The sequence below is a fragment of the Nuphar pumila genome, chromosome 10 (genome assembly GCF_984573655.1).
Source record: "Nuphar pumila chromosome 10, dmNupPumi1.hap1.1, whole genome shotgun sequence".
In the NCBI taxonomy this organism is placed as follows: domain Eukaryota; kingdom Viridiplantae; phylum Streptophyta; class Magnoliopsida; order Nymphaeales; family Nymphaeaceae; genus Nuphar; species Nuphar pumila.
In genome coordinates, this window is record NC_143258.1 from 9,394,546 (window position 1) to 9,420,298 (window position 25,753).

Genomic DNA, 25,753 nt, shown 5'->3' on the forward strand with positions numbered 1-25,753 from the left:
GAATATTATAATAGGTTTACTGAGATGGAGACAAAGGGAAGGACCATTAACACGATTTCTCAAGGATAGTGCCTACCAAAATGGTGTAGCTGAAAAGAGAAATCTTACGCTTAAAGAAATAGTCAGGGCCATGTTGAATTATTAACACTTCTCATCAAGTTGTGGGGTAAAGCCTTAAGGACAACTGTGCATATTTTAAATAAGGTGCCTACAAAATTTGTGCCTAAAAGTCCCTACGAGTTGTGGACAGATAGAAAACCATCATTGTCTTATATGCACATATGGAGATGTCCTTCAGAGGCTAAGTTGCATAACCCTCACATTAAAGTCTTTGATCCAAGAATAACCAATGGATATTTTATTGGTTATCCAGAGAGATCAAAAGGATACAAGTTTTACTGCCCATCTCATTCACCACAAATTATTGAAATGGATAAGGCAAAATTCTTCGAAGATGGTTCAGTATGATTAAGTGCACTTTAAAACCTTGGTTTTGAGAAAATACAAGATTCAATCTCACTACTTGTTAAGGAAAACACTAAGAGATACTATATTGTTATCCCTAATAATAATGTGGTTGATCACCCAGTTGTTGATGCACAAATTCAAAATGAACCTATTGTGGATAATGAAGAAGAGCATAAGCGAAATGAACATGTTCAATCTGAGTCTGTAGAACGACCTGTTTGAAGATCCACAAGAATTAGGAAATTTGTCATACATCTTGACTATGTGGTGTACCTTCAAGAGCCTAATAATTTCATAGATATAGATGATGACCTGTTGACCTTTATGAAAGTTGTTGTAAGCAAACAATCTTCACACTGGATAAAAGTCATGAAAGAAGAGTTAAACTATATGGCTAGGCATCAAATGTAGGATCTTGTCGAGTTGCCTAAAGGAGTAAAACTCATAGGGTGTAAACGGGTCTTTAAGACCAAAATGGGCTCCAAAGGTGGCATAGAGAGACATAAGACAATATTAGTTGCTAAAGGGTTCACCTAGATAGAGAGCATTGACTATAATGAGACATTCTCTCATGTCTCAACTAAGGAGTCGATGAGAATAACTTTGGCCATTGTAGCTCATTATGACTTAGAGTTATATCAGATGGATGTGAAAACAGTGTTCCTCAATGAGGATCTGAATGAAGAGGTATACATGGATCAACCTCTTAGTTTATCTGAAGATGATCGTTTGGTTTGCAACCTTAACAAATCAATATATAGATTTAAACAAGCTTCCCGACAATGGTATATTAAATTTTTTCAAGTCATTATGACTTTCAGGTTTACAGAAAACATTATTGATCAATGTATATACCTTAAGAAAAGTGAGAGTAAGTTCATTATATTAATGTTTTATGTAGATGCTATTTTGCTTGCAACTAACGATATAAAGTTATTTACAGAGATAAAACAATGTCTTGCGTCACATTTTGCTATGAAAGATATGGGTGAGGTTGCTTATATACTTGGTATAGAGATCCATCGAGACAGAGCAAAAAGCTTTCTTGGCCTCCCAAAGATCCTACATAAATAAGGTATTAAAGCGATATAGGATGAAGAATTGTTCTCCTAGTACAACACCCATATTAAAAGGTAACAAATTGAGCCTAAAGAATTGTCCAGAGGACGATATTGATAAAGCACAGATAAGTGCTTATCCATATGCATCAGTTGTTGGCAACTTTCAATACGCACAAACTTATTCATGTCCAGATATCTCTTTCGCAGTATGGGTGCTTGGTAGATTTCAGTCTAATCCAGGTATATCCCATTGGAAGGTTGCTAAGAAAATCTTGTGATACTTGTAAAGGACAAAAGACTATATGTTGACATATCATAAGGTTAATCACCTTGAGGTCATTGGCTACTCAGATACGGACTTAAGAGGATGTCTTGATAGTAGAAAGTCTATTACTGTGTATATCTTCTTAATTGATGGGAGAGCGATATCTTAGAGGAGTGGGAAACAACCGACCATTGCTGCTCACACCATGGAGGTAGAGTTTATAGCATTGTACGAGACTACTTCGCAGGCCATATGATTGAAGAACTTCATATCACAGTTAAAAGTGGTTGAGTTCATCGAGAAGCCACTGAAGGTCTATTGTGATAATGAAGTTGCAGTGTCATTTTCAAATAACAATAAAAGTACTACATCATGTAAGCATATAAAATTAAAGTAATTTGTTGTTAAAGAAATGACAAAAAATAATCTAGTGCATATTGTTAATATTGGCACCAAAGAGATGATTGTTGATCCTCTTACTAAAGGGCTGACACCGGGATTGTATTCCGAACATGTATTGAGGATGAGTTTGTTAAACTCTTTTTTTTGACATATGCATATGAATAAAGCAATCACATACAGTGTTTTATGATTCTCATTATGGTTGTTTATTGTTAATCTCATAAGGATTAGAGATTTAACTAAAGATTTGTAGAATAGATTTTAAAGGCCAATCTATTCACCAAGCAATTCACATAAGGTATTCGATCGAGGGTTTATCGCTGGGACAAGTGGGCGAATGTTGGAGTCACCCACGTAATGTGGGTGTTACCCACATTAAGGACTCCCATAAAGGTGTCCCTATCGGATAAGCCTCACGATTTTAGAAAAGAACAATTACGTAACTGTTACCTAATAAAGATTAATGCTATAAAAGGGGGTGTTGATGAGAGACCCTTATGCAGAAAACAAAAAAAAAATCATACGTGATTTCATTGTTGGGATTAGATCCTGCTCACCATCGATGAAGGGCCTGCACTCATTGAGGGTACCGATCGGCTGGGGAGTCGAATATCTCAGAGTCATCGTTTGGGGTTCGCTTAATGGTCATCTGCAAACTGACATGGCCGCTTCAGGTATGCCATCGCCCTTTCTCTTGTGCAGGCTCCAACATGACAGTGATGATGATGGAGAAAATAAGTAGTTTTAAACTAGAGTTACTTATATTTTGATAAAAAAGGTAAAATTGTTTTAAAAAATTATCAAGTCAAATTTTGGCTATATACATAATTTTGCAAATGTTGCAGCCATTTTTGAAAATGCAAAATATTTCATGGCCATGATGGTTATTTTGCTGAAAAAAGCCTTTTCTAAGAAACTTAATAACATGCAAAAATCAATAGTCTTTTTACAAAATGATATATATCTTATTGTCCATTTAGGGATGACAATGGACCGGGGCGGGGGACAAGGTCTCCACCCCCGCCCTGTTTCAAAATCCTACCCTCCATTCTTGCACGGGTTTTGATTTTAATCTTCATCCCCTTTTCATGTCCTCTTGGTTCAAATGGGGCAAGGCGGGATTGGGGAAAGTGTAAGTTCATCCCCGCCTCCATCCCTGCATGAGTTTTGATTTTAGCCTCTATCCCTGCCTTCATCCCCATTTCATGTCCTCCATCCTGGGTTCAAACAGGGTTAGGTGGGGTAAAGCCCATTTACCCCCAATCCACTGCCATCCATATGGCCATTTAGGAAGGGTTTACCATCCATCTAGAAGCAAAAGATGCATGGTGCAAGGGGACCGTCTAGTTTCCATTAATAGCAGCAGATCAATTTGATTATGAATGACAGCGATTATTTTCAATTAAATGCCTTTTCTTTTCAAGTTCCCCTCTTACAACACATTAATAACATTAAGGGTTGAGTTGGGTTTTGTTCAACCCATAGTTACTAAGTAGAAGCAATGCGTAAAGTGGGAAGCAAAAACAAAATAGTGAATGTTAAAAAAGTGGGATGAAGCGGGAATCCAAATATGTACATGAAAAATGAAAACAATGTGAAGTATGGGCGAAAGCAAATAAAAAATGACCTACACAAAATATAAAATAATATAAAAAACAGGTAAGTTTTGTTAAAAAAAAATAATTTTCTAATGTGAAAAATGTAAGAAGCAAAGATGAAGCGAGAGAGAAACGTTAAGAAAGCGCAAAAGGATTGATGAAGAAGCGAACTTTCCAATAAAGATAATATGAGTTTTCCATATTTCAAAAGTTTGTCAAAGCTCCTTCTTATTTTAATAAAACTAAAGAGTTTCTCACTTTCGAAGCGTCCCTACTAGGGATGCAAAAAGTAACAAGAAACTTCTGGTAACTATCGTTACGATGGTACCATACCAATGACCCCAATTCAAGGAGGGAGGAGAACATATCCCATCATCTGACATATGATGGGATCCATCTAGCCGTCCAATCAACGGGTAATATTGGTCCATATTCTCACTTAGATATGGGTTAATTGTACCCGTTCAGATCTCTCAGTTGGACGGCCAGGTATCACATAAATCCTCCCACTCCGAGATAGGATCTTTTTTAGGAGAGAGGGATTTTTCTGCAGATAAAGATACAAAGATTTTTATCGCGTCCTTGTCTCCTTCCTTTATACGAGAGAGAGAGAGAGAGAGAGAGAGAGAGAGAGAGAGACGAAGCCGATTCACAGTTTACTCTCGTCGTTTGTGGTAAGGGTTTCTTCTATCCCTCTCCCTTTTCAGTTCCCATTTCCCCCCTCATAATTTCGTTTTCGTTTTTCATTGCTCCCGATCTGATCGCTATTTTGTTCTTCAGCGTTAATTCGTTGGTAGTTTTGGGATTCTATTGATTATTTTTGGTTTTTCTTGGTGGTTCCATGGATCTATTTGTCTGGGGTTAGGGTTTGGGAGGTTGGAGTTGAGGCGGATCTGTTGCGAGTCGTTGGGTTGTGGAGCTGTGGGAGGTAGGACTTCCGTCTACCTTTTGTTTCATTTTCTTCTAAGGGTTTTTTTCCCGTCTTGAAAAAGAGGCTAAAATGTTCTATTTTTAGGTTTGAGGTTGTGTCCATGTTTTCCTGACAAGTGAGTGCATCAAGCACCTCCTTGAGGTTTTTGTTACTTGTGGGTTTCTTTTTCTTGTCATCTGTTGTTGCATGGTTGCTATATGTTCTGTCTTAGTCGGATCTTCAAGATTTAAGGTATTTCTATGGTCGCCTATCTCTGATTTTGTCAGTTCCATGTAGCCAGTAATGCTTATTTTGGTCCTTTGTGTTTTTCCCCTTACCTTCTTGGTTAGCTGCGAAGTTATGAAACACTGAGCCGTTATGCGTAACCATTGAAAGACATGGATGTTGGCACAGTTTTTTTATTTTTGGCTAAAATTCGAACGATGTTAGTGGTCTTAATTTGTATGTTTTTTCACATGGTTATTCTGCATACCCTCATAAGCTTGCTTCCTGGAAGCTGTTTAAGAAGCTGGAAGCTAAGCGCTCCAGAAACTCGTTTCCCAAGTCACGGGGAACCCATTTCCAAGTACATGGGATTTTGGACACAGGAATTGTAGTTCTACTGAAAGGTAAAACATCTACATAATTAAGGGTTCTGGTTTTCATAGGGTGAAAACTGTAGGTGACCTATTCTTTCTTTAAAAAAAAAAGGAAAAGATTGACCTATTTTAAATAAACTCTTAACAACAACAACAACAACTACTACTACTACTACTACTATGCCTTCATCCCAAAACAATTGGGGTCGGCGATATGAACCAAAAAAGAAAATCATTCGGGGTCTTCCACATGAATCCTTCTCCTCCAATCATTTCTATCTAATGCCATGTCCTCGGTGAAGTTCAAAGCATTCATATCCTTTCCTATCATCTCCATCCAAGTCTTCTTAGGCCTACCCCGACCTCTTTTAACTAATATATTTTCCCATTTCTTCATCCTTCTAACTAGTGCATCATTAGGCCTTCGCCGAATATGTCCAAACCATCGTAAACGATTCTCTCTCATCTTATTTTCAATGGATGCAATGCCTACCTTCTTACGTATCTCCTCGTTTCGAATCTTATCTTTTATTGTATTTCCACACATCCATCTAAGCATACACATCTCAGCTACACTCATTTTTTGAATATGATGTCTCTTGGCAGCCCAACATTTCGTACCATATAGTAAAGCGGGCCTAATTGTCGTCATATAAAACTTTTCCTTCAACCGCAATGGCATTCTACGATCGCACAACACTCCAATTGCACTTTTTCATTTCATCCACCCAACCTTTATCCTATGATTTACATCTCCATCAATTTCTCCATACTTTTGAATGATAGATCCCAAATATTTGAAACAGTCATCCACCGGTATTTCTTGCTCACCAAGCTTCACTACACTCCCATCACTACTTCGTTGCTTACTAAACCGACATTCTATATATTCTGTCTTACTCTTACTCAACTTAAAACCTCTTGCTTCCTGTCTCCATAATTCTAACTTAGCATTAACCCCAACTCTAGACTCATCAATCAAAACAATATCATCAACAAACAACATACACCACGTCACATTTTCTTGAATTGATCTTGTAAGCTCATCCATCATTATAACAAATAAGAAAGGGCTTAATGCAGATCCTTGATGTAACCCAACCGTTGTAGGAAAATTGGTTTACACCCCTCCACAAGTGCGGACATTGGTTACTACTCCTTCATACATATCTTTAATTATACTAATGTACTTGAGAGAAACACCTTTCTTCATCATTGTCCACCAGAGAACATCCCTAGGTACTCTATCGTTTTCTATATTTTTATAAAACACAAAAAGTATGCTTTTCTTAAACATGAAGGTGTTTAAGGCAATTCATTTGAAGGAATAAGTCAAGGCGGAAGTGTTTAAAATATGCTTCTCGTTGTGGAGGCCTGTATAATGTTATGGTTTTAATCATAACTTGGTGGTTGTAACGACATTCATAAACAATTATTTTTTCTATTTTAAGTCATTAATACCAGTTTTCATCTTTATATCTAGTTAGTGTTGAATGGAATGATTATATAATTGTAAATAATAATATTAGTTTATATTATGTAAATCTTTATACATTGTAATAGTATACATTGAATGGATTGATTAGATAATTGTAAATTAGAATTATTTTAGATATATGTGAATATTTTTTAAAGATGAAATTTCATCTACTCAAGTCAGACATAGTAGTAATATCATGGCATGGTGATTTTGACTCTGGATTTATGTGAATCTTGCTTCCTGCTTCACAGAGACCTATAATACTTTCACTTCCCGCTTCTATTTCCCACATTACTTATTGTTTCCGCTTCCTTCTTTGGCAACCTGTTTTTTGGATGTGCATCAGTGTGTGATGTTATATGATTGTGGTCTATGGTTCCATCACCATGTGTCTGCATAACTTATAAATAAGGTGCTTAATCCATAGCATTGTTTCTTAGCTTTGATGTTCTGTTGCAGCATTTTGCTTTGTGATCAATATCTGTATTGGAGTTGGCATCTTTTGATGTTTGGTATTTCTTAGCATCTCTTTTTACAGCTTCTTTCTTTCTTTTTTTTTACAATTTTGTCCGTATAATCTTTTTAGGTGCCTTACATTGTTTGTTTGTTTTCAGTGTTGCCATTGTTTTTCTCCAAGAAGTGAGTTGATCATTTCTTGCATTAGGCCAGTATATCTTTTTTTTTTGTCTTAGAATATAACATTAAAATGGTATATATTTCTTTTTTTATGTTAATCTTGATTGAGCTTTCGTTACTTAATAGGTTTAGAGCATTGTTCTGGATGCATACACATATTTTTTTGTAAGTCATAGTCATTAGGCATCACAATATTTAGAATTTCTCACATTTTAAAAAAGAAATAAGCTACAAAAATTTCAATGGTTTGAAAAATGCTAAAAATAAATTATTTCGTTAATGTCATGACATTATTATGATAATTTTTGTTAAATTCAATTACTGTGAACCTATGTCACATAGGTGCAGGTGTAGATACGGTTGCGGATGCGACGATGTGGCACTTTAAAAAAACTTGGTTGCAGGTTGTAGGGAGGGTATATATATATATAAATAATGTTAACAGTTTTAAGTTTAAATTAATAAAATAAAAACAATTATCACACCATCAATTCATCATGCATAAATTCATGCAATAAATCAAATTAACAATCTACAATTACTATGTTTGGTTCTGTAGAACCTGAACCCAGACCTACGTTCAACAAAACTGAACCCAACAGGCCTTGGTTTGACCCTTGCGCCAACGATGGGAGACAGAGGAAGTGGGAGAAGGAAGAAGAAGAAAGAGAGGAGGAGGAGGCGGCATAGGGAGGAGAAGAAAGAAAAAGAAAGACATGAGAGAGAGAGAGAGAGCTGTGGCCGTCATCATCGTCGCTGCGGTTGTTGTTTGCCGTCGGAAGAGGTGGGGAGGAGTCGGGGAAGAGGGGGGGGTGCAGTCCTGCCCTAATACCCTCACTTTTTATTTATTTATTTTTATTTTGGACCAAAATGGACTCAGTCATAATTGATCGAGTCTATTTTGGATAAACATAATCTTGGGTGTGTGTTGACCACACCCAGATTTGTTTGACCCTATGTCACATGGGTGCGGGTGCGGGGATGCGGCATTTTAAAAAAGTTTGGGTGCGGGGGTGCGGAAGGGCAAATATATATATATATATATATATACAATTTTGAAGGTTTAACAGTTAACAACAATAACACTAATGAAATAAAAAACAATTATTGTGAGTACATTTTAAAAAACAAAAATTATATATATGCTAAAATTCATCATTATAAGACTGCATTAACCAGGCTTAATCGAGTTTCAAAGCTTCATTAAGCTCTACTGGTCTGAGCCGAGTTTAATAGTTTAATCGAGCACTGCTAGATGCATATATGGTTTTAATTTTTTGCTATTGAATCAGACAAATATCAGGATTTGATGGCTATTTGATTACATGTAAAAGAACCAAATAAGGTACGAACACCGGTCCAAACGGGGCGAGACCCCATTTTTCCCCTGGCCAGGACATATATGCTTGGTTTTCCATCGGACTCTTTTAGTTACTCTCCTAGTTATGTAACTGTGCTACTTTTGAATGGTAACCAAGCTGGTCATCCCTGAAGAAAGGCTATATTGTCCATGATCATTACATCTTGCCCCAAAATTTGGCAGCTCATTGACTTTAGATATTTTGTATTAATTTTTCTAGTACGTAACCTCCAACCCAGCGCATATCTCAGAAGGAAATCAAAATCTGATTTAATATTTGCAGGCAGGTACAATGGACTGCAATCTGTACGGGCCAACATGGGCATCATTACCCTTTTGCCTTCCTGAACCCTCTATTTTAACAGAATGATTGTTCTCTCTTTAATTTTCAGGGTACAATATGGTTGTTCTCTGAGACCATCCAATTTTTTATGAAAAGTTAAGCTCTCATCAACTACGAGAGGTGTCAGATCTTCAGTAAAAGGTGAGAATGATGAAGAAAACCACCAGGTGCAGTATCAATGCATTGCCTTATTCACTCCCAATCAAAATTGCGGTGAGGACCAACATCCTGTCCAAGAGATGGAGGTATCTCCCGACTGCAATCCCCTCTGCAGAATTCAATGAGGATCATTTCCTTTCGACCACGAAGCAACTCAAGAGACAGAGGAAGCTCGACGAGTCACACTTGCATCTAGAAGGAATCAATCTCTTCACCGCTGTCAATCGATTCTTGTTGAACCAGGCACCTTCGCAGGTTTAGCCTGTGCTTGACCCAAAGAAACGTTTCGGAGAAGAGACTCTTTGGTAGTTGGCTACGGCATGTGGTTGCCGTAAAGAAAGTTGAAGAGTTGTGTCTCGAAACTCGCCACGTTGACAAACTAGTTTCTAAGTTTTCTGGCTGTCATGCCCATTTCAGCGGGCCTCTTTTTTTTTCAAGTCCAAAAGTTGGACATAAATGACCCTGGGTGTGTTGACCGCACCCAGGGTTAGATTGACTGCACCGGGTGCTGCACCTGCACACGCACCCGCATCACATCACATCACGTCGACGCGGGTGCGACACCTGGTTGGCCGAATCCCTGTGACATAGGTTTGACCGCACCCGTACTCGCGTTACGTCAATGTCGGTGCAACGACCTCTAAGGTGAGTCTATGTGACATAACTGGGAACTAATTTAAAAATTATTTATTCCTATTATTGTTTTTAAAAAAACCTTGAGATTTTCCCATGAAAACCATATGTTTTAATTTTTTTTGTTTTTCCAGGAAGAACCTTGCAATATTTCTAGTCTGGCTGTGATGTAGTTACCCCTATTGCTCTATTTTACCCTGTCACATAGGTATGTGTGAGGGTACGATGTACAACACATCTACAAAGAAGGGTATGACTAGGGTTATCGGAAGTGCCATAGGACCCGGGGAAGCACGCTTTCCTGAGGCGCGTTTCACAAGCGCGAAACATGGTGCTTCCAAAATGTTCTTGGAAGCGCCAAAATTAATTGGGAAGCATGCTTCCCATTCAGGGGAAGGGGAAGCACACTTCCCCTTAATGGGAAGCTCGCTTCTCCTTCGGTTCCCCTTCTTTTTTTCTTCTTCCTATTTTTCCTTATTTTTTATATTTTTTTACTTCCCCCTCACTTCCACCTCGCTTCCTAAGTCCCTTCCGGTTCTCTTCTCTTCTCACTTTCGAGACAATTCTTGGTTCGCTTCTAAGTCATCCTGCGCTTTCTGCTTCTTAACATTTTGGAAGTGCCTCTGCGCTTTCTGCTTCTTAACATTTTGGAAGTGCCTCACTTCCTGCTTCCGCTTCCCGCTCTTGCTTCCTTGACTGGCAGCTCTGGGTATAACACAAATTTTTACAAAAGGAGGTATATATATACATGCAAAAAAAATGTTCAGTTGCACTCCATTGTACAAAATACTCGTATCATATTGTAAACGTATATTGTAAACGTATCGTAAATGTTTAATAAAAAATTTCAAAAACTCCATAAAATCAAGAAAAATCTGAAAAATGAGCAAATTTTTTTAAAAAATCACAACACATGAAACAATGATGAATTGCACAAAATACAACCATAAAATCACATATGAATCATTTATGTCTCTATGAGCTACGTAAGACTCTTGCAATTAAGAACATGCCACAAGACTCATACTTTCATATTACAAAAACAAAAACAAAATATTATATAAAACCTCAATGATCATAATCATTATCTTCTTCTTCTCGTCCTGCTAAAATTAATAACGGATAACTAACAATGTAAATAAAAAACAACTACATAATTTAAATTTTAAATACAATTAAAGTCTTAACTAACAATATTAAATTCACATCCAAGTCATACTAAAATGTCATAAGTGAGAACTAAACTACTAAGCGTTCATGATAAATAAAAACATTACATTTAAACAACTTATATGCCAAACTTCATGTCTAAAGTTCTAAACTATAAAGATCCTAAGACTAAACTATCTTCTAGAGCCTATTTGCCAAACATTAGGACAATAATTCCTCATTGTTGCATCCAACTTGTGCACGATGATCTCTTTATCTTCGGTTATTTTTTTGGCAAGTCGGTCATCATCATCATCTTTAGAATCTGAAACAATGGTTGAAAGTCCTTTGCATTTTTGCAAAATTCTTCTTCTTTGAATTTCTTTTAGTTCAACAATAACATCAAAACGAAAAGTTGCAGGAATAGATGTATAATCATATGAACATAGATTTTGACTAACACCCAATGTTGTGAAAAACGTTGAGGCGTAGTGAGGCGCTCCACCAAAAGCCAAAGCGAGGCATAAGCCTCAAGGCGTAAAGTGTAAGCCTCAAAATTTTTATTTTTAATTTTATTGTTTACTTAAAAAACTTTAAAAAATATCTAAAAATACAAATAAATTGAAGAAATGCTAGACTGATAAAACAACAACCAATAAGAAATAAAAAATCTCAAATAAATATAAAGATGTAAGATTAACATGTAAAAGTAACATTAATGCAACAACTTGATCTATGTCATATGAAAACACAAATATAGAGATAGATAACACAAAATAGATTAAAACAGAAAAAAAAACTTGAGCCAATGCATAATGAATCCAAATTCATAATCAATGAGAATCACCATATATTACACAAAAAAGTAATCATATCAGATTTGTATAACACTTTGAACTTGAAAATACCATAAACACATAACATGGCATTGCATTTAAAATTCTAGTTGATAAAAAAGAAACATGATAAAATTCTCGTTCTTAATACTAAACAGAACCCACAACCTAAACCATGCCAAAGAAAGATTGAAGAGAATATGAATATCTTTTTAGTATATTTTAAGTTTTTGTTTTTAATTTTTATTTCTTTTATAGTTTAAAAATCTTTTTTAATTGTTCATATTTTCAACAAAAATATATAAAATCTCTTATGTATTAATTCTTCTCTTTATTGTAATTTGTATTCCTGAATTACTGCCTTCATATAAATGTGCAGGTAAGGACAAAAAAATGCATTCTTTTCTAAACAAAAGAATGTACAAAATCAGTGATGGTACTTGGTAGAAATAAAAACAGGCTAACATTAAAAAAATGACTAACATAAAAAAGAATCCAAAAAATAAAAGAATCAAGAGATAGAAAGATATTACCACCTATCAGCACATAGAGCGAGAACAATCTTCTTCTTCTTACTTCTTATGTTGGCACTTGGCAGAAATAAAAAACAGTGGCTAATATTAGAAAAAATAACTAACATAAAAAACTGAAAAAAATTGAACAAAAATAGAGACTACCTTGAGAGAGAGAGAGAGAGAGAGAGAGAGAGAGAGAGAGAGAGAGAGAGAGAGAGAGAGAGAGAGAGAGAGAGAGAGAGAGAGCAACCTTCTTCTTCTTCTTGGCAGAGAGAGATTGAGAAAGAGGAGAGCAAGAGAGAGGGAGAGGGAGTGGGAGAGCGAGAGCGAGAGACGAGAGAGAGGGGGAGAGCGAGATACAGAGACTGAGACTGAGAGGGGGGAGACGAGCAAGAGGGAGAATGAGAGGGAGAGACAAGCGAGAGAGATTGAGAGGGAGAGACGAGCGAGAGAAAAAAAACAAGGAGGCCCGACCCTAATTAGGGTCGAGCTTCCTTATTTTCCCCCTAAAATTGGGTCAAATGAGGGCTTTGACTCCATTTGACCTGATAATAACAGGGGCATGCCTCTTCCCTCGCCCTGAGACGTACGCCTCACCCCTCGCTCTGAGACGTACGCCTCATAGCTTATGAGGCATGCTCCTTAGGCAATTTACGTTTTTTTTAAGCACCTCAAGGTGAAAGGGGCCTCGCCTTGGGGCGAGGCATGCCTTTTGTGTCTTGAGGCGCATTTTTAACAACATTGCGACACTTGCAATTTGTTGCTTAAATCTATGCAGTCTACTTCTAATAATATAACCACAAAATACACCTCAATGATGACCCTAGTCGTGGTACATCATCTATGCTTTTGTAGTATTGCCATGTAGGATCATCTCTATAAGATGAGCGTGAAGACGACATCGAAAGATCTAAAATAAAACATAACCAATCACCAAATAAAAATATAGGCATACAAATATTCGACAACAAGTTTACACACATATAGAATAAGAATTTTTTACCTTAACCCACTTCCTTGAGTGGAAAAACGGCGGAAGTGACCCTTTTTCTTGCTCATGGATTGGCCCCCAAATTGCTTTCATTGAACTTAGGGTGCGTGGGTTCCCCTCTAATGCCCTCTACACAAATGAGGGAGTCGACCCTCAAGAGGTATTTAGAACCCAAAAAGTAAAAAAGTAACTTTTGGTTTTTTAAAGTGCGCCGAAGGTGTATCATACCATGCACTATGTATCATACGATACACCCGATACATGTATCGTATTAGTTTCTCCCAAAGTTACAATACATATCGTACATGAGTGTGTATTGTATTGTTTCTCCCAAATGGTACGATACAAACAACCTTAGGAGTACCCAATACCAGCACCAGTATGAAATAGGTCGGGGAGCCTGGTAGAAGTGCCCATTTTGCATAGATTTGGCCTTGTTGGCAGGCTGATGGTTTTCAGTTCTAATCTTCAATCTGTATGTTATTCTCCACATGCATATGCACATGCACTTTATAGTATATGGACTCTAATCGGGAGTATTATTCTGCTGTTCCTTTTGTTGTATGATGCTATTATGTCAAAGACTTTTTGTATGATTACATTCTTTAGTTTTACAATATAATTTTGGCTATAATAACTTTTTTATTGGTGAACACCATGCGAGTGCTTGTTAATATCTATAGGGCCAACTCGCCAAGTGCAAAGGCTGACTCTCAAACCAGTGCATGTGGGTCATATCTGTCAATAAGCTGTATACACAGAATTTCAGATTGAAACGGGCAGTACCTGTATTCACCAGGATCAGAATTTCTAAGATTTATGATGCAGACCTTGACAATTACATAATCTACTTGCACTGTTACATCACTCAAGCTGTATACCGGTGCTCCGCGATTCATAAATACTATTGGTTTGTCATCAATCATTGGAAATTTACGCACCCATTCGTCTGAAGGTCTTGTTGTCAATGAATAGTTAGATCATTTAGATTAGAATTTACTATGCATGTGATGGTTTTATACTCTTGCTCAATTTAAACTATTTAAATTTATCCCAGGGCTGATTATTTAACCAGTAAATGTGTAGATTTTATGGTTCAGTTTGTTTTATTGTAGTTTCTAGGATTGCACTCTCCTACTTCTTAGGTGGTGCAATGGTTGAAATTTTGGTCTAGTGTTCTTTTTTTGTTCTTTTATGCATTTTTCCCTCGTGTTTATTGTTGGTTGCTTAAACAAAAAAATGCACAACTCTCATGGAGGACGATGAGTTAAATTTGTAGGCTAGTTTTACTTGTCATAAACTACAGAATATCATTTGGACCAAGCCTGGACAGTTTTAGCGGTGATTCTATGATGCCCCTTATAATACTATATAGATTATTGTTACAATCAACTTTTATAACCCAGGGACACTTGGAAATGGATTTGACAAGGGTTGACTTGAGACTGGGCCAGGTCATGTGCACACACACACACACATTTCTTTTTTTGGTGGTAACATGGACAGATGTGTCCAAAAGAGTGGAAAATACCTTATTGCTTAAGTAGTCTTGGAGATTGTGTAATGCTTACTGTTTGTCTAGACAGTAGTTTTCTACTTTCTCTCTTCAGCTGCAAATTCTTATTATTAACCCTCCTGGATGTGTGGAACAAAGTGTTTTTTCTTTCCTAAGCTCCCCCCCCCCCCCCCCACCACCACCCACCACCACACACACACACACACACACACACTTGTGGGTTCCGAATCCCTTAATTGAAACTCATAAGGGGGAATTGTTTGACCAAATTTGACCCCATGGATGCGTTCCACATGGTAGAAAAAGTAAAAATTGACTCTTGGATTGCATTTTTTGGATAGTTTCCTTGATTATCATTTTATTTATTCAGAAACATCATTGGAAGTGCTTTGTGTTTTTTACAGTGGAATAATGCCTCGCTATAATGATGACCGTTATGGTAGTATGCGCCTTTATGTTGGCCGGCTTTCCTCCCGCACACGCACACGTGATCTTGAAGACCTTTTTAGCAGATATGGCAGGTAATTGAGTTTTCTTAGACACTAATGCTTTTATTTCTTTACATGTTTTAAAAGATAACGCTTTTTCACAAGAAAATGTGTTATGAGGGTTAACGGAAACGCTATAGGACTCGGGGAAGCACACTTTCTCGAAACGTGTTGCTTCCGAAATGCATGGGGAAGCGTTCTTCCCACTCACTTTCCAATATCAAGAAGTAGGTTTTCTTTTTTTTTGGGGGGGCTTGAAGCCTTTAACAAATTATTTTTTTTGCCCAATATCGGGAAAACTCAATTCCTATTCGCTTCCCACTCAAATCCTAGGTCTCTTCCCTCTTCGCTTTCGGTTCGGTTCTTAGGTCACTTCCGGTTCGCTTTCCTTCTCGCTTCTGAGACGATTCTTGGTTCGCTTCTAAGTTGTCTCCCGCTTCCCGCTTCCTAAAATTTTAGAAGTGCCTTGCTTCCCGCTCCCGCTTCCTCAAGTGACAACTCAGGTATGACATGCTGCATGAGCATGTTCAAGTAGCTTCATTGACAGCCTCAACTTCCACAAGTATCTTCAGCCTAGTATCTTTGTCTTTCTATTATCAGTTGTTGGGAGTTCTGTGATAATTTAGCATTTCCTAAATTTGAGCCTTTTTGGTTCAGTAAGGTGTGTGCTTACTTGTTGAGGAAATCTGAGTTTACTAGTCTTTTCTAAGGTTTTCTGGCATTGCATTCTTTGTTATTTTTCAAATGTGTGTCTTAAAAAATGTAGGGGAGTGTACTCTTGCAAATGGTGGGTTGAACAGACTACATCTTTCGATTCTATCACTTCAACCTTTTCTCTTGTTTTCTATCTTGTTTCTCCTGTATTGCTTTTGCTTATCCATTGGTATCTTCTACAAGAAACATTGTAAATATATTTTTCACATTCCTTTTGTGGCCATGGCTGCATCATATGTCGGGCTAAATTGCCTCATTAATCTTTTTCTTTAATTTTGTCAGCCACACTACATGTGATGTTCCTTCTTTTCCTATGCATTTCATACATCTCTGGATCCTTGATTGCTGGCCACTTGTGGCCACTTGCTTGACCATGTACTTTAGCAGGTGGTGGGGTTAGTGTCTTTATCATGTCTTCAAAGACATTTCTCCTTAAACCATGCCTGCCTCTGTTCTTGGGTTTTGGTTCTCTGTGCTCTGTTGCCTTATCTATATGAGAAGGTTGACCCCCAGGTAGTCGTGTTTTTAACTTGAATGATCTTATTGAAGGTTTTTGGGCTTTTGCCCAACCTGAAGGTCTGTGGTGAGAGGGTGCCCTTGGTGGAATTGGTGGCTATTCTTGCAGAATTAATAGGAGGCTTTGGCGGATTATTTCTATAATGATGTTATTGCATGTTTTTATCGAATTGGCAAGTCACAAAGTGGTGTTTTGTTCATCTTCTGAGGGGCGAAGTATCATACCCTCCGATCCTTAACTCATGATGGCCTTACTGTTTCTGGCAAACGTTTCCGCAGAGTACGAGATGTGGACTTGAAGCATGACTTTGCCTTCATTGTAAGTATATCTGCTGCTTCTATGATTTTATTGTTTCTTTGATCACAACAATAGGATGTGTTCTATGTTTGATAGTGTGTATAGATTTTGTCTACAGCACAAAGTCTATCAGCTGTGCCTCTTCTGGTTCCTCACTAATAACTAATAAGGTCTTCTGGATGTGAGCCTTTCTTTTGTATTTTCTGGCTATCTTACTTTTTTTTCAGGAATTTAGCGACCCTCGAGATGCTGATGATGCTAGATACGGTTTAAATGGAAGGGAAGTTGATGGAAGTAGAATCATTGTAGAATTTGCAAAAGGGGTAAACTTCTGATCTTTCTTTTTCCATGATATATGATTGCGTGGCATGACGATGTTTGTGTGTGTTCTGTTTGTTCTACATTGTTGGCTTTGACTTTCTATTTTTGCTTCTCATATTGTGTTTGTGTTGAGCTTAATTGGAGTTAGTCATATGCAAAAGCATTGATACAGATCAATGCATGGCATGCTCAAAAGATAGTTTATTTTTTGAAGGTTTTTTAGAGAGAGCTCATCTGTTAGTGAAAATGAAAAAGGAACCCTCAGCTGCTCCTTTTGTAAAACTTGGTCATAGTAAAACGTATTTTGAGATTTTTGATGCATGAGGTTTTGAGAGGTTCTCCAATAATATAAAAAGGAGTGCTCTCTCCAGGTCATTGTTGGTGGTTCATGTTTTATTGATGGAATACTTGAGAATAATCAGAAACTTGTTAGGTTCACAAATTTTTGCTAAGATGACCAAGGTCCTTTGTACTAAGCATGTTAAGCCTTTTATCATTTCTATTTTAGCTGATTGTGACATCAAAATGTGTAACATTTTTTCCTCAAAGAAATAAGAGCCTTGTTAATAAATAATAAAGAACAAAAGTATGGCGAGATGTTTCTCTAGGTCACAAATAAAACAAGATTCAAAACAGAAGTCGGTATCTAATGCTAAGCCTATTCATGACAAGTCATATGCTGACCATTTGATATGAGTACACTGCACACAGAGGGTTATACCTTAGGGGTGCAAACAGATTGGATACAGGCCAGATCTTGCCAAATCTAATTCCATAGCACAAACAGTAGATTGAATGTGAATTCTGAAATATATGTGGTAAATTACGTCACATAGGTGTGGGTGCGGCTGGTGCAACACAGGAATTCCTTAAAGCATATACTGGACCCACAATTGAAACCTGTTTTGGGTCAAATTTTAAGACCTGTGTCCAAAGCAGACCCAGCTTTCTGCACTGAGCTAGAGCTTGGAGGCTGCCAGAAAAATGTTCACAAGGTTGGAGATGCAGATTGCTTGCTGGAGAGTTGCTCATCCAAAGGATTGAAAGGGGGGTGGGGGGGGTGGGGGGGTGAATGTTTTTAACTTTTAAGGACTCAGTCAACTTTTACTGAATCTGAAAATATACAAAAACATATTTGATCGTGTCCTTGTCCTACTGCACCAACACGGGCACATCAGGCTTTTAGAAGCACCCATGTTACTTGTGGTAATACTGGACCGAGTAAAAACAAGGTCATTACATGTGAAAATAGCAATTGGATGAGATTTTGATCCAAATCTGACTTGGATGACCTAAATTACTGATCAAAATCCAATCTGAATCGGAAAATAATCTAAGCAAATCTGAATCAGATCCGAACACACATTTCAATCTTATTTAAAGGATCCAAATTTTGGAAATAAATATGGGAAATACGTTTGCATCTGATATGTTTGCAGCTCTTGCATCCCCTCTGATTCATTATGCAGCACAAACATGCTGCAGGAAGCATTTTATTCTGCTCCAAGTTCCCCCTGATACTTTGAATAAACACCATCTCCATGCCAGGTACAATTTCTTACCTTTTATACCTCCAAGGTTCTCCAAAATTAGGACACTGGAAATGTCTGAAGGTTCAAATAATTGAACTATTAACATCACCAAATCTTGAGTAGCGGATACTTCTTGTTATTGAAATTGCCATCTATTAGGCAATGAGAAAACTCTCCTTTTCAGAATCTTTAAGGATTATGTCTCTTCGGAGGCATCTGATAAAATTGGAACGATACAGAATCTTTAAGGATTATGATCCTGCTCCAAGTTCCCCACAACACCGTGAATAACCACCATCGCCAGACCAGGTATTGCTTCTTACTTTTTTATACCTCCTCCAAGGTGCTCCAAAATCAGGACACTGGAAGATGCCTGAAGGTTCAAATAATTGAACTATGAGCATCACCAAAACATGAATAGTAGATTCTTCTTGTTAATGAAATTGCCATTTACTAGAGAATGAGAGATCTCTCATTTTCTGGTTCAGTTGTGTAAAAAGGCTTGTCCGAAGGTAACAACCACCAAACAAATTCCCCTGATGGTGGATCCCAACCTCAACTGGCTTTTGAAGACTCAACTGAAAAGATCCTTGGAATATTGCCTCTCAAAAAGATTTTATCCTCTTCCTGCTGGAAAGGAAATCCATTATTGAACTCCTATCCCTTAACTCCTGCTCATATGTAGATCTCCTCAGAGTATCACCAAGCCCCTTATGTTACTCCAGCAATAAGCAACCAAATATCATTATTTATGTACCCTAGGGACTATTGCAGTAAGTGGGCCCAAGTTCCAGAAATCAACTGTATTGCCTTTACGTGGTTTCGAGAATGTTCTTTCATTGAAAACTTGTAGCATGGATGGGCATCAGGTTAGGTTGACTAATGATCAAAGGCAACCTGGCTCACCTTAGTTTGCATTTGGGTCAGTTTTTTTTAGCACAGTTCCAATGACATCCAGGCCATAAAACGCCTGTTTATTGTTGTTTGTCGCAATCTTCATTACTTTTTCATGCTAGGAAAATTTAAGTAAAAATTATGGGGTTTGAGTCAGGTTTTCTCTAACCTGCCTGGTTACTGTACTTAGTAGGTCAAATGGGCAGGTAATGGGCCTTGTGTTTAACCATCATCTGATGGTTCTTTGCCCTAAACCCAGCCTAACTATGTCATGCTCGGGTTGACTCTCCCAAAATGGCTGTACAGGTTATTCCTCATTGAACTTGGATTGGTTCAACCAGCTTGGTGTTCATCCCTGCAGTAACTGAATCCACCCTTCCTGAAGAGCTGAACCAGCTCCCAGATGTGAATTCTATTTCCATCCCATACTTCTTTCAAAAGCTGTCACACAGACACTTAGCTTGGCATGCTTGAGTGTCAACATGACATGGCACTGGACATGTCACTGCAGACATTTCAACACTTGTGGATACTGTCAAGCTTAGGACAGGCATAGAAAACACAGTGTCCTAAACTTCGCTGTTTGTTTTTATGATTTTGCTCCTTTATCATGTAGTTGTGTCTTTCCCTTCAAAAAATTGTTGTTGATTTCATCAAACTCCAAATTTCAACTTAGATTTGTCATCATCTAATCTTAATTAATTATGATGACTTTGAATTTTTATCCAAGAATTTGCACTTTAAGATGATACCGTGCTTGATTGATTTAGCTTAATAATTTTGAAAATACATAAGGATATATATATTTTCTACTGTCTACTGTATGTACAATATAGTTGGAAAATCATAGGTGTAAATTTTATCCACTTATTAATTTGACCCCATAGATGTGTTCTGCATGTTTTGTTTGCTTGGATCACATTTTCAATGTGAAAAATGTTTTTTTTGATGCATGAAAATATTGGCACATTGTGGGTGGGCCTTTGATTTTTTAAGCTCTTGAAAAACCTGCTTGTTGAGAAAACATAATCCAGAGAGTATTTTCTCTAAAAAAAACATGTTGATACATCTTTAAGGTTATATCTGCAAAAAAAATAAAAAAGTTGAAAAAATGGTGTTTCCTACTACATTGTATGCACAAACTACTCACAAATATTTATTCAATACATAATCTTACAAAGTGTGTCCCAATTCCAGCGGACTTTCAGGTTTGTCCTGGTTGTGTCCTGTACCTGCCTCTGTGTCTATGTGATATAGCTCAAAAGACTTGCATGTCAATCATTTTGGAACCAGCTGTATTACTGTGTTGGATTGGAGCATTATGGCACCATAAAAAATGGTTTGGGGTGTTTGTGCCTTTTGTTTGAGACCTGAACCAACAATGTTCATTGTTGAATGAAGTTATCTTAAGCATCTTTGCATAAAACTTGTCAATAAATACAAAGTGCTTCAGATTGGATAATTGACCTTGAACTGCATGGTGATGCCTAGTATTTCATTTAATATTAGATTGTTACCCTCATTCTGAATTGTATGTGTTAGTTAAGTTGCATCTGTAACTTTAAGGCTTCATTTATATCTTATCGAAAAAGGCTTCATTTAGATTGCAATACACTGTCTCTAGGCACTAGGGCATCACCAAGCATGGCCTGTCATCCAGGTGACCATGTGCACAACTTTCACAAATCAGCTAGTTTCCATCTTGTTTAGTTCTCGTAAATCTCCATCTGATACACATTTGATTTAGGGATCCTGAATGTGCTTTCATGGCTCATAGCCTCATCCATAAGATATGCATTTCTTGTTTAAGATTCTGTCTCGTTTGATCTCTTTGGAAATTGCTTTCCTGTTTTTTGAAAAATGGTATTTGAGGTTGTCTGTGACTTTGAAATGCTTCCTGGAGCAAAAGGAAAGACTGCCTACTAATATTTGCCCATGAATGCCTATGAGTAGACGATATAATATTTACTTATTGCTCATTGTGAAGGGACCCCGAGGTGGGGGAGGTTCTCGAGAGTATCTAGGTAGAGGTCCTCCTCCTGGAACTGGTCGCTGCTTTAATTGTGGCATTGATGGGCACTGGGCTAGAGATTGCAAAGCTGGAGATTGGAAGAACAAGTGCTACCGCTGTGGCGAAAGAGGTCACATAGAAAAGAATTGCCAGAACAGCCCAAAGAACCTTAAGTATTATGAATTATCTCAACCTTTTCCTTTATTGTTTGTTATATGCATTGTCCAGCTGGTTTGAAAATGGGGGAATGTCATTGTAGGCGTGGCCAGAGCTATTCCCGCTCTCCTTCCAGGTCACCAAGTCCACGCCGTGGTAGAAGCCGTAGTCGTAGCTACAGGTATTATTTTGAACTGTTTTACACCGAACCAGAAGGAAACAATAGAAATGCTATTTCTTATCATCCTGTCTTTCACGTAGGCTATCTGTGCTCATCACCATAAAAATGTGTTGTCTTTGCAAAATCACCCTACTTGAAACAAGGAAAAAAGTGTGGACATGGTTGAAAAATGTTATTTCGTTTCATCCTGTCTTTCGCATAGGCCATTTGTGTTCATCAGTCATCACCATGAAAATGTGTTACCTTTACAAAAATCACTCTAGTGAAAACAAGGAACAAACAGGCGTGAGTATAGTTGAAAAAGGTTCATGTAATCGTGGGTGGAATTTTAGCACGCTCCTTTAATTTCTCATGTTGGAAATGCATGTACGTTCCACCGGGCTGGGTGCTATTGCATGTGTGGATTGGTCTTCTGCTGAGTTTTTAAGCCAGGCATCATGCCTCTGCCTACAAAGTGGAGCCACCTAAGAAAAACACTGCATACTGGTTGGATAGCTCTACACTTGGTGGGCAGGCCTGCTATTTGGACAGTACAAAGGTTGGCACCAGGGCTGCACACAGATTGAGCTGAACCTGAACGGAGGAGGTTGGTGCTTGGCTTGGTATGGTATGGTCTGACCATGATGGAGTTTATCTTCTTGAGCTAGCTTTTGATAAGGAATTTCTTTTTTATTAACTTGTCAACGTGGAGAAGGTGGACTCGAATGCTTCATTCCTTATTTGAGTGAAGGAACCCGCAGCAACACTTGCAACACAATTTTGTGTTGTGTTTCAAGTATCATACACTACAAATGATAAATCTAATTTAGAAGGAGCAAGCTTAGTTTGATCTCTTAATGATCCACAGCTTATTTTCCAACTTAGCTTGTTATTAAAAAAACAAAACCAAGCTTTAATGAGCCGAGCCCTGATTTTTTTGCCAAAAAATTGACTTTTTGACCATTCCTAGGTGCTTCTTTTCCTATTTGTTATCTGCATATGGACTCTGTAATAAGATCACGACTTTGATGAGGCAATACATGTTTCTTGTGTACCTGAGTTAGAGCTGAAACTTGTTTCTGCATTCATCAGATTCAGCAAATTAATTTTGTGGCATGTTTATTGTGTCATTGTGGCAGTCGGTCCAGGTCCCCTCCTCGGAGGGATAGGCGCAATTCTGTGCGTGAGGAGAGATCACGAAGCCCTCGGCCTAGCCGAAGCCCTAAGCCAAAGGCAAGTCCACCTCTTTCCAAATGGAGGAGGCAGAGCTCTTCACCTGACAGGCAGAGGAGTGTGAGCCCAGGCGGGAGCAGGCCCCAAGAGAGGGGTAGCCCACCACCAAAGGATCGGAGGCAGGCAGGCGACCACCGTGGTTCTGATTACAGTGGTAGTCCAAGAAATAGCAGGAGTCCTATAAGCCCACAAAGAGAGAGTCCAGTGGGTGGTAGGTACAAGAGCCCGGAGGCGAATGGGAGGAATGGCAGGAGCTATTCACCCATGCATGGTGATGACCGGAGCCCATTGGATGATGATCGCCGTGGTTCCCCGGCAAGACTCAGTGACTCTGCTGCTAGTGCTGAGGACTGAATATCTGAAAACTCGCAGTTATTAGCTCTTCTTATGATTTAGACAGAAAAAATATTTCTCTTTATTACATCTGTCTACCTGCTGTAGAAACTCTGGATTTAGGTATATGTTTATGTTGGACTCTACTTTTTCTCTGTGATTTCTTCTTTAGCGGTTATTGTTATTGGCATCCATTGGATTTGGGAAATTCCTGCCGTCGGGGAATGAAGGGCATGTTTGATTGCTTGTCCAGTTTTGGACAAAAAGAACAAAACAGAACATTGGTTCTGTTCGTTCTGTAACAACTGTTCCAAGTCCAAGGTTTGTATACCAATGCTATGTTCTAAATGTCAGTTGTTTGATGACAATGTGCGGATAACTTGGACAGTCATGGATAATGGGTCAAATAACTTTATTTTGGAGTGTATGACCCGATCCGTTCACCATTTTACATGTTTTAACAAGTTTATTATGTTTTTTTGCTCGAATATGGATTCAATTATGCAATTATATTTAAAATTAAAAATTTTTGCCCTTAATATGGTTTTGGAATTGAATTTTTGCCCCGAATATGGATCTTTAATGAGATGTTTGCCTCGAATATGAATTTTTGCTTTGAATATGAATTTTTGCTATTTTACAAGAACCGTACAGTCATTTTTTGCCTTTTACGAATCTCCTGGCATTTGCATTATATATGTCAAGAGGATGTTTGCTAAGGGTAAAAATGTCATAAAAATTTAAAATAAGAATTTTGAAAACGACATGCTATTTTACAAGAGCAGTACATTCATTTTCCAAAAGTTTTTATTAGGTCACTAACAACTCGATAAGTGTCCTCATGCAGAGCGCTATCATGCAGAGAACTACTGGAAAACGTGTCTTGTGGTATCACTACATTTTCTTCGTGAACAAATTGCCATGAGAAAAAAAAATAAAATTCCACGGATTTTTTCAATCTGTCGTCATAATGTGCATCAGGTCAGTGGAATCTATAGCTAGTCGGTCTCTGAAATGGGGCGCAACCAGCTTTTAGGGGTCGTTTGTTTCACTCCAAATCAAAGACTTCTTTTGATAGCTAGTTTGGAGAGGCGAGGGTTGTGCATTGGACTTCTTCCTTTGATAAGCAAGCTGCGGTTGGGCAGACCCCTACCGATTACAAGAAATTCATTAGCTTTTGAATGCCAAAAGCTTTCCTAGGGACAATATCCTCATGTATGGATGGAGAACTGGAGAAAGTTTTCCTTGGTATAGTTTTGAAAAACTGTAGCAAAGAATTTTTCAAGTTTAAAAATATTTGAAAAGGTTCCATGTTTTCTGACCAAATGGGATCTTTTCCATCTTTTTTATTTCATTCAAACATGTTATAAGGCACTAATGGGAATGAAAAAAAAACAATTCACAGGGAAGAGAATTAGTTCCTGTGAAAACTTTCACAAGAAGAATGTTGCTTATAAAAATTGTCCACATGCTTGTTGTATGTGGGAAAACTTGAGCAAATCTTCAGCAAGAAAATTACTTTATAAGGTGAGGGTAATGAACCAAGCATTTAGTTAGCTTTTAGATTAAAAAATTTATCTAGGAAACAAAATCGCTTTCTATAGACGGGAAGCCTAGTATAGTTGAGAGAGATGATGCAGAATATCAATTTTCATACGAACATTTATGATGATCAGGACAATTAGGAAGATTCTTTTCTTTTTTTAAAAAATGGAACATTCTTAATTAGATTATTTTTTCAATTTCAAGCATACCCTTAAAGCATTAATATATTCATTCCTGGATGAAGTACATTATCCAGGATCGCAAAAATATGCATCCATCTTGGAATTAGCTTTCCTGTATGAAAATCTTGAGTAGGAAAAATCTTTCTCCACCAATATTTCAGGGGTACGAGGAATATGTGTGTGGCTTTGAATTAGCTTGTTGGTACGAAAACTTTGATTAGGAAAAATTTCTCAATCTACGCAGGTGGAGGAACTTTCAGTATGGTTGGGAAAGCTGTACGTACCTTGTTAATGGAAACAATTTTCTGTATGGTTGGGAAAGCTGTACCTTGTTAATGGAAAAAAAAAATTATATGAAAATTTTTACCACATTTAGATTCAGCTGGAGATGTTTATCATCTACTATACCACAAAAATGACATGTTTTCTGAAATACCATACAATTTTAG

The 25,753-nt window shown here is 37.6% G+C and overlaps 1 protein-coding gene across 2 annotated transcripts; it reads left to right on the top strand.

The window, feature by feature from the left end:
- Positions 1-4,329: 4,329 nt before the first annotated feature.
- On the top strand, positions 4,330-23,723 carry LOC149823456 (uncharacterized). Of its 2 annotated transcripts, XM_090018846.1 has the most exons (8): positions 4,330-4,468; positions 4,660-4,722; positions 15,326-15,442; positions 16,919-16,958; positions 17,165-17,260; positions 21,672-21,868; positions 21,955-22,032; positions 23,151-23,723. In XM_090018846.1, exons 3-8 carry the CDS (start codon positions 15,333-15,335, stop codon positions 23,596-23,598), a joined length of 969 nt encoding a protein of 322 aa, XP_089874972.1. In that variant the 5' UTR covers positions 4,330-4,468; positions 4,660-4,722; positions 15,326-15,332; the 3' UTR covers positions 23,599-23,723. The 2 variants fall into 2 exon arrangements, with proteins under 2 accessions (XP_089874972.1, XP_089874973.1); XM_090018847.1 differs by lacking the exon at positions 4,660-4,722.
- Positions 23,724-25,753: the final 2,030 nt, after the last annotated feature.